Raw genomic sequence first — 16,096 nt, forward strand, 5'->3', positions numbered from 1 at the left:
CATTCACATAGTTTTTCTTCTTTACATTTGTCATTCTTATACATTTATTATTTCATTAATAGGTTATAATATACAGTTTGGGTTGCTTTATTTACCATCCCTTCCTCCTGTTGTAACACCACCTTATTTTCCCTTTTCTTTCTCCCTCCCTTCTCTACTTCCTTCCTTCCTCCTCTCCTTCCCCTTCCTTCTTCCCTTCCCTTTCTCCTACTCCTACTCTTCCCCTCCGTCCCTCTCTCCTTCTATTCTATCCCTTCCATTCTCCTCTCCTTACCTCTTTCTTCTTTCCCCTGCCTTCCTTTCATTCTCTCCTCCTCTCTCCCTTTCTTTTCTATTGTTGTAGGTGTCTCTTTCAGATCTCGGTTTGTATTTCCTTGGGGTGATATTCCGCAAACCCAAATAAAATTTTGTATCATTTCTTATTCCCTTACCTTCGCTAATCTATCCTAACTATGTTTTCCCTCCCTTTATATCTCACTCTTGAATATATACTTATATATTTAATATTTTATTTTCTGTTTTCCCCTTCTCCCTCCCCCTTTTTCCATTTAACAATGCATAGTCTGGGTTCTATATCTTCTCTCTACTTTCTTTTCTAGTTTCCTTTTTCTAACCAATCATAAAATCTTCCCCATGTCTTGAAGTACTACAATTTCTCTTTATCCTTTATTTTCATTGTCAACCTAGTCATCTCTGCACAATCTAATATCTTTTTTATTATCTCTTCATCTGTTGGTAGCTTATTTAATTTCCAATTTTGGGGAAATGCAATTCTTGCTGCTGTAGTTACATGTATAATCAAATAAGTATTCTCTTTCTTGAATTTGTCTGGAATAATACCTAGTAAAAATATTTCTGGTCTAAATTCTATTTCATGTTGTAACATTTTCTTTAACCATACTCTTATCTTAGTCCAATATTTCCTTGCACATGTCCACCACATATGATAATAGGAACATATTGTTTGTTGACACTTCCAACATTTCACTGATTTGTCTTTAAACATCTTTTTCCAGTGACATGTGCCATCTATAAAACATTTTGTATAAGTTTTCTTTGTAAGCTGTTGACATGGTTAATTTGTAGTTCCTTTCCCATAGTTGTTGCCACTTTTCTAGCTCAATCATGTGGCCAAAATTCTTTGCCCAAGTTAATATTGTATCATAAACCAGTTTTTCTTCTAGTCTAGTTCTTAATAGGTAGCTATATAGTTTCTTAATTATTCTTTCTTCTGTTCCCATAAGTATCTTATCCAATTCCAAGCTTCCCAAGTTAAAAACATATTCACTTTTATCTTTTCCATATCTTGATTGTATTTGCAGTTGTGAAAACCCACCTATATCAATCCCTTGTTTTTCTAATTCTTGTTTTTGTTTTAATCCCCCCTTTCTGTTAAGATGTCTTTGTATCTAATAATATTTTTCAGATGACTAATATTTGGATGTGTAAATGCTTCCATTGTTGAAAGCCACATTGGTATTTCTAAATAGTGTTTCCCTTTCACTCTTTCCCATATTGTTAACAATCCATTCCTTACATAGTGTCTTTGAAAATAGTCATGTGCCTCGCTTTTACCATACCACAAAAAAGCATGCCAACCTAGTTGCAAATCATGAACCTCCAATGTCAATAATCTTTTTTTTCTCAGTATGATCCATTCTTTCATCCAAGCTAATCCTGCTGCTTGATAATACAATTCCCAATTTGGTAATCCAAATCCATCTCAAACTCTTGCATCTTGTAACATTTTTATATTAATTCTTACTTTCTTCCCTTGCCATGTATATTTCCCCACTATTTTATTCAATCTTTCAAAGTATTTTTTCTCTAATTTTATCGGTATTGTTTGGAATAGGTCAGCCAATTTTTATTTACCACTAGCTGGCAATGCAGACAAGTAATTAATCATATTTATCTTTTAAATTCACACACACCTGAAAATAAACCCTAGTGCTTATTTTGGAGCCCAAAAGAAAATAAAACCCGGTCTTATTTTTAGGTAAACATGGTAAATATTGCTAGACTATTGCATTGGTCCGTTCTGCCACCCTGTTAGTGCTCAGATGCAACCGTGAGCTAAGCCCCTGGGAGAAACCTATCAACTTCAAAAACTCCTATCAGAAATTTGCAATGGACTGCACCCTGGTCTGAGAAGATTCGTTTTGGAACACCATGTAGCTGGTAGATGTGTTGTATGAACAGTTTGGCTAGCTTCTGGGCTGACAGAGGCCCATGCAACTGTCCAAATTACCGTGCTTATTTCACTCACTGGCAATTCCATAATAAAATCCATGGCAACTTTTTCCCATGGTGGACTAGGTTCAGCAGCCCAGGGATCTTTCCTGGCATTAGCTTCATAGACACAGGCACTAGGCAGCTCATCACGTAGCTCTCTATGTCCTGACCACCAAAACTGTCTCCTGGCCCAGGTAGCGGGTCTTTACAAAGCTGAAGTGGCCAGCTGATTTTGCATCTTGGCTTCAGGGTAAGATCTGGATTCTCTGACTGACTGGGACATACAGTTTGTCTCCCTTTCAGGCCAGGTTTTCTCTCATTGTCATCTCATCCTGATGGGCTTGCCAGAAAGTTCTTTTCTCCAGGCAAGTACTTAAGCATAAAATTGAATCAGTTAAAATATTGAGCACATCGTACTTGCTTCAGAGAAAGCTTCCTTGGGGTCATTAGGGACTCTAAATTCTTGTGGTATGTTGTATTTCAAATGGGATATTACTGCCTTCTAGGAATTGCCTCCAGGTCAGTAATGCCCAACAGACTGCATAAGCCTCCTTGTCCCACACTGCGCAATGCGTCTCAGTGTCGATGAGTTTATGGCATGTGTAGGCACACAGCTACAGCCCCACTTTTGAAGTAGGACAGCCCCCACCGCCATATTGCTGGTGTTGGCTTTTTTGACAAACGATTCATCTGGGTTCAGATGTTTAAGGACTGACTCTGCTGCAAACAGTCGCTTGAGCTCCTCAAAAACCACTTGGCAATCCATGGTCCAGTTCGATGGTTGACTGCACTTGGGTTTTACTCCCCTTCTACCCATCTTTAGCAGCTTGGTGATTGGCAGACTGATTTAAGCAAATGATGGAATTAACTGCCTATAAAAGCTGGCAAACCCAAGAAACTTTGCAACTCTTTTTGGTTCAAGGGGTATCCCACTCCAATATGCCCTTCACCTTCCTAGGGTCCACTCCCTCACTTGACTCCTGGTAACCCAAATAATCCAGGCCAGTTTTATGAAAGTCATGTTTTGATAGTTTGCCATAGAGTTCAGTATCTAGGAGTTTCCTCAGCATCTCATGCACTAACTTCACATTGTTTTGGAGTAGATGAGGATGCCATTCAGATACACTAGAACACCTTTATAGAGATGCTCATTTATCAATTGCATGAATAGGGCTGGGGGGCCGTGCAGCCCGAACAGCATCACTTGGAACTGATAGCATCCCAGTGGGCAATTGAAAGCTGTCACTCATCTCCCTCTTTAATACTTACTTGGTAATACGCTTCCCTCAAGGTGAGTATCTTCCCTTTGACAGGGAAGGGACACATATTCTTGACGCACACCCCATTAATTCCACAGAAATCCACGCACAGTTTCATGGACCCATCCTTCTTGAAAGGTACAGGAGCTGACACCCAGGATTTCATTAGCTGAATGAATATTCTCACCAGGTTCTTGTCCCTAAAACTCCTCAGTTTTTCCATCTCAACGGGGGTCATCACATACATCTTGTGCTTAGTCAGTTTCATCCTCAATTGGACAGTTCGTGGGACGATGTGGAAGGAGCATCTTGGACTCCTCTTCACTTTCACCAGGTGTTGAACTTCATAAAGTACTCTCTTGGGATGTGTGGCTTCCCTGACCTGGAGTCTGCCAGGGCATTCACTAGTTTGGCCCTCTCTTCCTCTCTTATCCATGCTCCACCTGTCCCTCTTATCTTTTCTACTAGCTCTGCCATTTTGGGGGCTACTATGAATTGGATAGCCTCTTTGTAGCTCTCTGCTCTCATGCCCATTGGTTCCGTCAGGCATGTGGCAGGCACCCCCTCCCCCTGCTCTTGTGATTGAGCCATTAGCTCGCTTGAACTTCATAACCTGTCTCAGCTTCCTTACTCTTAGTCCTAACTTCTCAACCATCTGCAAGCTGACCAAGCAACAGGTGCAGCCTGAGTCTATTAGGACGGTGAAACCCCCCCGGCTCCTGAGTGGCACACCGCAATGTCCACTTGAGCAGTGAAAGGGGCAATGGTTCTGATTACCATTGCGCCAGCCTCCCCCTCACTGGGCTTGACAGGAGTCAGAGTTCCCTCTGCACTGAATTGGGGAGAAACCTCCACAATATGATGCACCAACCACATTTTCTCCTTTGCCTTATTTGGCACTTTCTTGGTCTTTGGTTGGCTTGAGACTCTGGGCTGCTGCTGATTGTGACACTGGGCAAGTAGCAGCCTGATGGCCCTCCTTCCCACACAGAAAATAGGCTCCTGCTGGGTGCCATGGGCTCTCTCTCTCAGGGTTGAGGAGCTCATTGGAGATCCCTCGGGATAGGCAGTTTTGGTACAGCTCCCAATTCAGTCCATCTTGGAACTGTTAGACCAGCAATTGCTCTGGCCATCCTCTCAGCTTTCCTGCTAAGCCTCGGAATTCTCAGCTATATTCGGCCACTGGTCTGGCTCCCTGGCAGATGGTCCAGATCTCTGCTTCAGCCTAGCAGCATGTGAGGGATCCCTGAATCTGACCCGAAGTTCCTCCGTGAAGGCATCAATGTTCCCCAACTCCGGAGCTCCTTCATCATGGAGGAATCATGGAGGAATACTACCCAGTCCGCAACCTACCTTTCCAGACTCACGGTGATGGTGTTCAAGCATGCAACTTCATCTGGATAGTTGGCCCCGTACTGGTCCACTTGGTTTAGGAAGTAGGCTAACTTCTCTGGCTTCTGGTCGAATGTTCTTCCCAAGGGAGGGGGTTCTCAGTTGTACCGGATCAGCACATAATCTGGTGGCACCCCGACTGCCTGTGGAATCACTTGTGCTTGTAGTTCTGCAGCACCCTGAGGCACTTGGGATGGCAAGGGGCACATGGAGGCTTGGGCTTGTCCAGGTCCCACTTCTGGAGCTAGTGTTCCTTGGTACATTAATGCCGCTCTGTGCACCTCCATCCCAATGAACCTCTCTCTCAGTTGTTCCACTGAAGGGCTGTGGCATGCCATCAGGTACCTCCAGTCCATTGGTTCCTCCCAATCAACAGCACTCTTGGTTTTCCACTTCAATCCCCGGGTCACAGCCACCCCTGGTGGGATCAGAGGTAATTCTGCCTCAGCGGGGCCACTTTACCCCGCCATAGTTTCTTCAATTCAAGGAAGGTCCCATCCCCAGTTGCCACTCCTTCCTCTCACGCTGGTGGCTGTTTCGTTTTCTCCATTCACCCTTTGGATCGAGTTATGACCACTTGCACTCCAGAGTCCACACCGGTGCTTCTTTTGTTCCATCCTTTGCTGCCACCTGTGCTCTCCACTCCATGCTAGGCATTTGTTCTGACCTAGGATTCCCAAGAGCATGAAGCAAACTCCTGGTCCCAACAAAAAACCCTTTTATTAATTTACTGCTCATTCACACACAGCAAAGTCTTTCAAGGGAGAATTTACCTTATCTGGCATAGAGAGCTGCCAGGCTGATATCTGCAAGGAGTCTCAGAGTCACGAGGCAGTTAAGCAAACTAATTATCTCCTGCAAACTCCACTCCCCTTTAGCTCCTCTTTTATTTCCTCTGGGAGGGGCCATTCATCATCCACCTGTGGCCTTAACTCCCAAGTCAACCCCTGTTCTTTAGCTGTTCCCTTCGTCTGGCAACTCTGTGCATGTGCACACTGGAACAGGCTTCAGCTGTTCATCTGCCTCACTAATGTCTGACTCTGAAGACAGCTGATAACTGGCATATGGCTCTGGCCCCCTCTCTGCCTCTGACACAGAGCCCTCATCAGAGCCTTCCCCAGACTCCAGGACTCACCCATGTTCCTCCCCAACCTCCTCACTGTCCGAATCTGCTGCCAGCTTCACTGGCCACTGGCGGGCCACAACAACATCGTCCTTTTCCTCTCCTCACAGCACTCTTGGGAGGTGACCAAATAGACTGTTCTGGGGTTGATGAATGAGAGTTGGTTTATTGTCAATGGTCTGACCAGTAAACCCAAGAAAAATAGACACTTCTAAATCCCTAAAGCAAAACTTTGGGGCAATAAAGAATCAAAGCCAACTCTGGTTTTCCCATGCAATGCTTGTATAGTTAAACAATAGCTTCTCCTTCTCCCCACCTCAGTTTGGTCACATTGTCCAGTTATGAATCGTCCATTTGTTTTGGGAACAGTTCGCTACTCGGTTCAACCTTGACAATAATTTTTGCTACTGATAATTTCTCACAGCCTGTGGTTTGATTGAACCTGAACCTGTCAACACTACTGAGGAAACAGACATTGATGCTGTGGACATCAGACCGGGGAGTGATCACTTGGAGTTTACCAGGGGGGTGACAGATCTTGACGCTGTTGGTAAAGAGACGTCTGGTCTTCTTTGCATCAAGGTATATGTATCCTTGTCAGTGTTGGCTTATATTCAAAGAAAACAGCTCTAGGAAGAATATAGCTCTGCCTTTTATAGAATAAAAAAAATCTAACTGACACATGGTCCACTACCTTCCGTACGCTATTCTAATCCTAAACTGAAAGTCATCAGGAAAATAAATAAAATAAAATTCTTATGTTCTTGAATTGAAAAACTGATTTTTTTTCTTTTTCTTGCATTGTTTGTGAAAAAAAAAATCATTTTATTAATGGGAATTATCTATGCATATTTAATTTGTGGGGAATGTATCATTCATTGGAAATAAATCAACCCTACTCAGCATAGCCTTTCCCAAAGGAATGTTATTGTAATACATGTCGGCCCATTCCAAGTGTTCTCAGCAAATGAGCTCTATTCTTGATGCCACACAATATTTAAAAACTTTGTACTTCAGAAGCACAGCTTTTTTTCTGTTTTGCTGCCAGATGTCTACCCCTTTGCTTTTTCCATCTCCTCCATTTGATATTGGCAGGAAACAATGATATTTTAAAGTCCCTGATGTTAAAATGGCTACATACGTAGGTGACAAAATTACTGGATACTTTCCATATTAGCCAGAATAATAGTATCAGATCCTCTTGGATCAAGGCCTCTCTGCATCGTCATGGTTGATGCTGTTACTTTTTTTAATTGGGCAAAGAGAAAGTAATATGGATGGTTTCCCCAAAACTATGAATGAGCTGGAGTAGATTATCCTGCTTAGCTGTGCTTGCTGAACTATGTGAGCACTGGAATCTCTGTGGTCTCCTTCCTAAAGTAGAGTGTAACTGTGTTTTGGTTGTGCCACTGTAGCTCCTCCGTTCTGCCTATTGGGTGGGGAAGAATTGTCTTTCTGAAAAATAAGAGATGTATAGTGGGTATAGGAAAGTCTAAGCTGAATCCTGAATTGATCACTGCATCTGTTTTTTTTTCATAGGACTTGGTTCACAAAGACAATATCCTCATGGCTTCTCCTAAGATGCTTCTCTCTCCTTCTACCCAATTGCCTGTGCCAGAGGTTCCTCTCTCCGCTCATCACCAAATGCAGTTTCTGCAACAGCTTCTGCAGCAGCAGCAGCAACAGACTCAGTTCACTGTGGCTCAGGTTATTATCTGTTTTGCAGGGAGCTCTAATTCAGGGGTGTCAAACTCGTGGCCCACGGGCTGGATGCATCATGCACTGGCCACGCTTACGTGGTTTAGCGAAGGGGGGAAAGTCGCGATGCGTCACGTGATGATGCCGTGACAACGCGAATTTGAAACCACTAATCTAATTGAAGAAAGGACTGCATAGAAATCCTATTCCAACCTGAGCTTGGCTAATAGCCGAGGTGGCGCAGTGGTTAAATGCAGCACTGCAGGCTACTTCAGCTGACTGCAGTTCTGCAGTTCGGCTGTTCAAATCTCACTGGCTCAGGGTTGACTCAGCCTTCCATCCTTCCGAGGTGGGTAAAATGAGGACCCGGATTGTTGTTGGGGGCAATATGCTGACTCTGTAAACCGCTTAGAGAGGGCTGAAAGCCCTATGAAGTGGTATATAAGTCTAACTGCTATTGCTATTGCAATAGTTCCCTGTTCAGTCCTTTAGCTAAGAAAGAGCAAAAGATTTGAAGGAATAGAACCCTAGCCCAGCAGTTTCAATGCCAACTTCATTTCATTGCTGTCATGGAATATCCTTGTCTTTGCTGCCAAGATACTAATGAAAATTTAAGAATATTTGGTGGTGGTTGAGACAATACAACATTTGTTTTCTTACTTATGAACTGCTCTCTTGGCAGTTCTAGTGGAGACTGATATCACACTGATTGTTTTTTATACTTAAGCCAGTGTTTCTCAACCTTGGCGACTTTAGGTCTTGTGGACTTCAACTCCTGGCTGGGGAATTCTGGGAAATGAAGTCCACAGGACTTAAAGTCGCCAAGGTTGAGAAACACTGACTTAAGCAAATATCTTGGTTTCTCTTTAGTATCTAAGGACTCTGCAAATCATTTGGTGGGTGGGCTCTTCTCCTCAGTCTTCTGCAGGTCCTAAAGAGAGTTTCACTAGCTATCTCAGGGGAAGTAATCTTGAAGTATATTCAGCCTCTATATTCTGAGTGTAAGTTTCTGTCGGAAAGACAAATCTTCTTTACTGTCTACCTCTCACTGCAGTTGTGTATAACCATGTGCATTTTGTCTCTGTTCTGCAGGTACATCTGTTGAAAGACCAATTAGCTACAGAGGCAGCTGCCCGCCTTGAGGCCCAGGCTCGAGTACACCAGCTCTTGCTTCAGAATAAGGACCTTCTCCAGCATATATCACTTCTGGTAAAGCAAGTGCAGGAACTGGAGTCAAAACTGCTCGGATTCAATACCAGTAAGAGCTCTTCCGTCTCCTGTCTACAAAAACCATTTCTTTTCCTGTTTTAGTTTTCTGTTCAGAACACACTTTCCATTTGTTTTTAGTGCTGTATTCTTCTTTACAGCGAGTTATATCTGTACCAAATGTAAACTAATTGAATTACTTGAGGAAAAATTAAAATGCCTATAGGAAAAAGCAAAGGATCTAAAGCAGTGGTGTCAAACTCAAGGCCCGTGGGCAGAATCCAGCCTGTGGGGTGCTTAAATCCAGACCATGGGGTTGGCCTGGAAATATCAAATGACCGGCTTACAGTGCCTCTGCTGGCTAAAACGGGGCACATGCAGCCCTCCCACAGCCCGTTTTTGGCCGGCAGAGTCTTCTGGAGGCCAGAGAAACCAAAAATGGACTGAGGGGGGCCTCCGGAGGCTCCCTTGTGGCCCATTTTTGGACAGCACAGTCCTCTGAAAGCCTGGAAGGCTGAAAACAGGGTGTGGTAAAGCACCCCATACCCCATTTTCAGAGTGCTGCAGGAGGCTATGGAGGGTGAAAAAACTCATATTTAATTAAGGACTCTTTCAGCGACATTAGTAGGTTGTCAGCTACCTCTAAAGTAGATTTTTTTCTGAGCCTTGGTGATATCAGGGCTGAGAGTTGATTAGAGGGGGTGACTGAGCTAATGACTTCCCTTTTGGAGCTATTTTATTGAGGCAGCTGGGAGAGGGCATCAGCTAAAATGCCCCCCCCTCCCAGGAGATAGCATGTGAAATTAAATTGGTTGTATTGAGCCCATCATAATTGTTTGAGGGATAATTTTCAGGGGTTTTCAAAGCCTTAATACTTTGAAGGGGGGCTTATGCCTTTCAGAAAGTGTCCCACATGAGGAGGACCAGCATATGATGTAAGCCTCATTTTCCCACACTGCCTATTGATGCTCAGCATTGGATAGTTTTCTAGAGGTGTAAGTGAATGGCTCTAAAGCCTGTCAATGGTTTTTTTGTAGTAGAACAACTCCGAGTGCCATGTCAGTGCATCGGCTTGGATAACAAATAGGGCATTTGGGTCTGGGTGTTTCAGTACAGGTTCGGCTGCAAGCAAGCATTTGAGTTTCTCAAAATCTGCTTGGTGTCAGGCCTGCCTCCCTTCAATATCCAAGAAAGAGAGAGTTGACAAGAAGTTCTTCAGCTGGACAGACGTGGGGGGTGTGGGCTCTCAAGAGACTCACATGAATTTGAAGAACTATGTGGAATTTTAAAAAATATACATAAATCAGTAAAATCAAACCTAATTAGAATTTTGAATCCAGAGAAGCAGATAGCTATAGAAGAACTCAAAGAAGAAGGCGGGGGGGGGGGGGAGACATTGAAGGGGTAGAAACGGAGGTAAATAAAAAGCAGACAAAAAACTCCTTTGGTCCTGGCAATGGTATAGGGAAAATTGTGAAAAGGGGAGATGCCCCAACAAAAGGGAAAAGAAAGCTGACAAAAGTGATTTTGGAGGCTGTTACTCGTATAAGGAAAATTGAAGCTGGAGGTTACTCCCCAACAAAGAGGAATATAAATTATTCCTTTGGTCACCTGGGGAAATTTGAATGGAGTGGATGTGTTAAAATATTTTAAAAAAAGGGAGAAGACAAGCAGAGAAGTGGGACAAAAGACTTACCAGGAAAAACAGATAATTAGAAATTACTATATGGGAAAATATAAAATTAAGATAAGGGCTTTATTCCCAAATATGATAATAAAATGGAGTTGCTATCTAGTTGAAATGAGATGAAGAGTGGGAAGTAGAGGAGAAAGGGAAGGGAAAAAGAGAGGGATAGGAGAGAGGGCAAAGGGGGAAGAGGAGGAGAGAAATGAGTTGTAAGGGGAGAGAGGAGAAAGAGAGAGGAAGGGGAAGTGAGAAGAGAAGGACAGAGGGAAGAAAGGAGATAGGAAGGAGGAGGAGAGAGGGAGAAGAAAGTGATGGATAAAGTAAAAATATGGTGTTTGGAGAGCAGAAGAGCCAATAATTGGTTTTTGGGAGTTGTTGGTAAAATGAATTGATGTAAACATTTAACAATACAATATAACTTTGGTTATGTAGTAGTATACATGTGGATATGTTATGAAAATGGAAAAATAAAAAAACCTTAATCAGAAAGAAAAACCCGAACTCCATTGAAGTAGAGAAAAGGTACTTTTACTGAGTTTGAAATGATAGTGGCGAAAGAAAAGCAAGATCTGAGCCAAAAACACAAAAGTTACATATTGAAAGTTTCCCCAAATCAAGCAAGCATCAAAGGATAAACCCATGCTGGAGATCCGGCTGACATTTGGCGTTCCATTGCCCCTTTGAAGGTTGGCTTGGGTTCAGTTTTCCCTGTCAGTAGTTGGTAGCACTATTGGTGCGAATGATGGGATGAATTGCTGATAGAAATGGGAAAATCCCAGGCAAATTCCAGCTTTGAAGCTGTTTTCTGGTAAGTGGTATTCCTCATTTTAGTACTGCTCGCAGTTTTTCGGGGTCCATCTCCTTGTGGGAAATGCAGTAACCCAAATAGTCGATCTTGTTTTTGTGAAACTCACATTTGGTTAGTTTTGTGTATAACACAGAGTTTTACCACTCTAATCAGTTTCACATTTCCTCCATAGTTTCAGTGTAAATCAAAATATTGAGATAAACTAGGACCCCTTTATATAATTGTTCATGTGGGACTTTGTTAATTAATTGCATAAAGACTGCAGGCAGCCTTAGACCCATAAGGGCAGCACTCAGAACTGAAAACACCCTAAGGAGCAATTGTTTGTTTATTGGTCTTGTATGCCGCCCACTCCCGAAGGACTCCGGGCAGCTTACAATAAACAAGGGAAGGGGATAAATACACAAAACAACACTTTAAAATACACAACAGTCACAGTTTCCGTGGGGCTGGATATTTTGAGAGCCCCCCGGCCTGCTGGAGCAGCCAGGACTTAACGGCTTTGCGGAAGGCCGGGAGGGTAGTAAGGGTCCGGATCTCCATGGGTAGGTCGTTCCAAAGGGCTGGAGCTGCGACAGAGAAGGCTCTCCCCCGGGGAGTCGCCAGCCGACATTGGCTGGCAGATGGAATCCGGAGAAGACCTAACCTGTGAGATCTAATCGGTCTATGGGAGGTGAATTGAAGGCTGTTTTCCACTCATCTCCTTCTTTAATGCATACCCGGTAACATGCTTACCTTAGATATCATTTGGTGAAGATGTTCTCCTTGGCTAGGTGGGGGAGCATGTCCTTCATCAGTGGCAGTCAGTAGATGTTTGAAATGCAAATTGCATTTAGCCCACAGCAATCTACACATAGACAAAGGGACCCACCCTTTTTCTCCTGAAAAAAATATAGGTGCTGCCATAAATGACTTTGCTTGTTGAATGTGTGGAGGTGTCTCCTGCTACTGAGCCGTCCAGTTGGCAGAACGCTACAGGGACCCTGAGTTCCCTGAGACACATCCTCAGTTTTTCCACTATGCTAGGACTGGCTGTAGTCAATCAACCTCTTGACTATGAACATCATTCTTTAGGTATACTTCATGGGGCATTTGGCACATCCACAATATCTGATCTTATGGGATGAACAGAGACAAATGCAGAAAGATTGTCCTATAAATACAAGGCCCAAATCTATGTGAGATTTTATAGATGACAACTGGATTAGACAGCAAAATAAACTTCTGGGACATTTTTTTTTACCAAGAGTATAACTTTACTGAAAATTCCATATTAGTACAGAAGTAAAAAAAAAAAAAGCCAGTTCTAACTATTTTGTTCTTGGAAAACAGCATAGGAAAACCTTCCCTTTTTCCCCTGGACCTCCCATTGTCCCTCAATCATTTGCACCCCCTTTGTTTTGGGAACGATCTGTTTGCTTTGGATATTCTCAGCTGGTGACCTCGGGGTGCTGGGTCCTTCTCAGGCTTCCAATTGGCACCCTTGCTTTCCACATTTCCTTCCCAAGCCTCCCTTACATTCCAATATATTCCCTCCCCCTTCTCGTTACTGTTGTCTGGTTGCGAGAGGGGCTATGTAGCGAGTCAACCATGACAAGTATGCTTGTGACACACCTCCATTCTGTGACCTGCATTGATTACTAGTGGGCTTATGAATAATCAGTGCAGCTGAGAGAATTGAGATGTGTTATAAGCATACCGTGATGCACCCGAAACTGTTTTTGCAGTCATACCCTTGGATCAACCATATATTCTCAGTAATCTTCAAGAGCAGCAGAAATAATTGCAACAGGTAATTGTTCTCTTGGATGGTTAGGGTAGCCATCTTCACTGACATAAACATAGCAAAGGTAATTGCTCTGATGCACCATTCTTTCTTCTTGTCTTGCAGTGGACTCTCAAGACAACTTGTTGGAAATCACCTACCCATCAGGTGCCCTGCCTGTTCTGTGTGATCCCACTACCCCTATGCCTGAGGACACCCACCTTCTTCAGCCTGACAACAGCTTCTCCAATGTTTCCAGTTCTCTGGGCAGCCCTTTAGGTAGGAGTGACTATTTGGTGAAGCTGGAATGCTTCCATTTCCTTCCTAGTATGGACCCTCCTTTGGGCAGCCTGGAGTTCATCAAATTTCATGAGTCTGGTATTGCCTCTGAGTATGAATCCAACATGGATGAGAGCGAGGAGTGGGACTCATGGGCCCAAAAGGAGCCACGTCACCTGTTTAATGTCCTGGACAATCAGGGGCTGGGAGATAGCCTGGAAGATGAGATTGCCCTTTGAAAGGAAAAGGAAGTGTCATAGGTCTGATGATATCTAAAATGATGTTTACATTTCCTTTTAAAAGGTCTCAACAAGCATGTCTATTTCTGTTCTCTCTTCTGAGTACAGATTCTTCTTGTGAAAGAGTGAATTTTTGGAGGAATTATGGTTCCTGGTCCATACTGTTAGGCCACTTGAAAAACTCTTTTTCTACTGACAGAACAAGTATTACCTCAGATGTCCCACATCTCTGATCTTCTATCACTTTAGAGCATTGGCATCTCAAAAATTTAGCTTTCTTTTAGAAAAGCAAGTTTGAGAGTGAAAGGCTAGTATTGAAAGTACATGAATAAAAACCCAAAGCCAGCAATGGGAGTGGAGAAGATACTAGAGGCCTGGAGGCATGTCTTTAGTGTACAATATTTCCCTTTGCCTCTCCCTATAAATGTGGGAAATAGAATGAATTATGCAAGTCGAATAATGTATTTCATTTGCCTGGTTTTCAAAATGCCATTAGGAAGGAGAACACGTTGTATACAATGTGTTTGACTTTGGTACAGAATTGCCTCGTTTGTATTGTGCTGCCTTCTGTGGGTAGAATATGTAGAGTCCTGTTCTTAGCCAAAACTTTTCAACTTTCTGCCTTTCCTGTTTAAGCCTCCCTATTTAATCTTCAGAAAGGACTGGTAACCGCCTCATGCCTATAAAATTTGAAGAAAATGGTTCCGCTTCGATCAAATTACATGTGGATAACCTGACATCCATACCCTTTTGGAATTTGAACCTGGTCATTCATAAATACATTTTAGAAACGGCTCCCGCAATTCCAAAAGAATAGTTATAGTATTTTGTCTTTGGAGTAGAAAGTTCTTGTAAAATCAGTTTCTCCGTCATCCATCTCAAACAAATGCACACTATGTGGCTAGCCTGACGCCTCAATAAACCATCTCATGGGAGTGGTTTATTTGGTTCCAATTTAACATGTGTAAACCTATCTACTGTCTTTCATTTGGTTGCCCTTTGCAATGTATGAACCCAGTTGTATCTTTGATGCAACGAGGTTTAGCACAGCCAATCACCTATAGCTTCTCCACATGATAGATTCTGTCACATATAACTGGGTGCTGATTGTCTAGTAAAGACTCTGCTCTCATAATTGTGTGGCTGATATGACATTTGCATATAGCCCAAATACACAAGTGGCCTTTGTGCCTGCAGCGGATGTGGAAAAGGGTTAAATTGGCATGTGAAGTTCCTTTCTAGCTTGTATTTTAATTCAAATGATAAATAATGTCCTTTAGTGCTTGTTTTATGTTATGGCAGTGTGATACATTTACATGGATCTGTCCTTTGAAATGTACCCAAATTAACTTCTTAGCCATTAGCAGTTAAAATATTTTCTGCTTGATATTGTGATTGCTGCTTGGGAATTAAGACTGCAGAGCTTGAGATCTGTGATGTCCAGAGCTGAAGAAGCTTCTTGGATGAGAAGCAAAATGTCTTCAAAGAAAAAACAGAGTCCAGTTGCCTGCTGAAAAAGCACTTTTGGAACACGGTAGAGCTTGCTTTTGTTCAGAAATAATTTCTGCAAAATGGATCACTAGATTTTTAGTTTTGATTGTAGTAATTTTAAGGAATACAGTAGTTAGGTAAAGCTGCAGAAGAGTTAGGCAATATCAGATGACAGGAAAAGAGCTGATGTGGTTGCAATCTACAAAAAGAGGGTGTGAGGGAGTGGATCCAATAAACTACAGACTAATGAGCCGATATAAATAGCTGGGAAAATTCTGGGAAAGATAACCAAGCACTGCATTTGTAAGCATCTAGAAACAAGCAAAGCTATCACTAGAAGTCAACATGGGTTTGTCACAAACAGATAGTTTACTTGAAATTCAGTAAGGCATTTGACAAAGTAGACCAGCAAACTTCTTAGTAAGGTAAAACAATCTGGGGTAGACTGCATCACCACCAGCTGGATACATATCTGCACTCAATGTCTAGTCCTCATTGGAACTACATCTAAATGGAGGGAAGCACGCAGTGGGGAACCTCAGGATTCTGCCCCAGGCCCAGTGTTCTTCAACAACTTCAAAAATGATTTAGAAGGAGAACTCATAGAATTTGTAAATGACATCAAGCTGTGGCAAATAGCTAACACTTTAAGAAGATAGACTCAAAATTCAGAAGGATCTTGACATACTTAAAAGCTAAGTCCTACCCAACAAAATGCAATTCAGTGGTGAGAAAAATAATGCACATAGGCAAGAAAAATCAAATGCACAAGTATAAAATAGATTGTACCTGTCTCAACAGCAGTAACTGTAAGAATGATGTAGGTGTCATAGTAGGGTTCCACCACAAAACCGCACTCGACTAAACCGCGTCCGACTAAACTGCGTAGCTGACGTCATCAACAGGGCGACAAC

General features: G+C 42.7%; 1 protein-coding gene across 3 annotated transcripts in view; it reads left to right on the forward strand.

Annotated features, from left to right (window-relative positions):
- The window catches only part of LOC116514874 (carboxyl-terminal PDZ ligand of neuronal nitric oxide synthase protein-like), an 85,757-nt gene that overhangs the window by 53,537 nt on the left and 16,124 nt on the right, over positions 1-16,096 (forward strand). For 2 of the 3 annotated variants that reach the window (XM_032226671.1, XM_032226672.1), the window contains 4 exons: positions 6,434-6,591; positions 7,549-7,716; positions 8,800-8,965; positions 13,300-13,452. In XM_032226671.1, coding sequence (XP_032082562.1) covers positions 6,434-6,591; positions 7,549-7,716; positions 8,800-8,965; positions 13,300-13,452 — 645 coding nt within the window. Of the gene's footprint in view, positions 1-6,433; positions 6,592-7,548; positions 7,717-8,799; positions 8,966-13,299; positions 15,433-16,096 lie in introns of those variants that run through there. The other variant, XM_032226673.1, reaches the window with a different exon arrangement.

This window comes from Thamnophis elegans, chromosome 11, assembly GCF_009769535.1.
Source record: "Thamnophis elegans isolate rThaEle1 chromosome 11, rThaEle1.pri, whole genome shotgun sequence".
NCBI classification, from domain to species: Eukaryota; Metazoa; Chordata; class Lepidosauria; order Squamata; family Colubridae; genus Thamnophis; species Thamnophis elegans.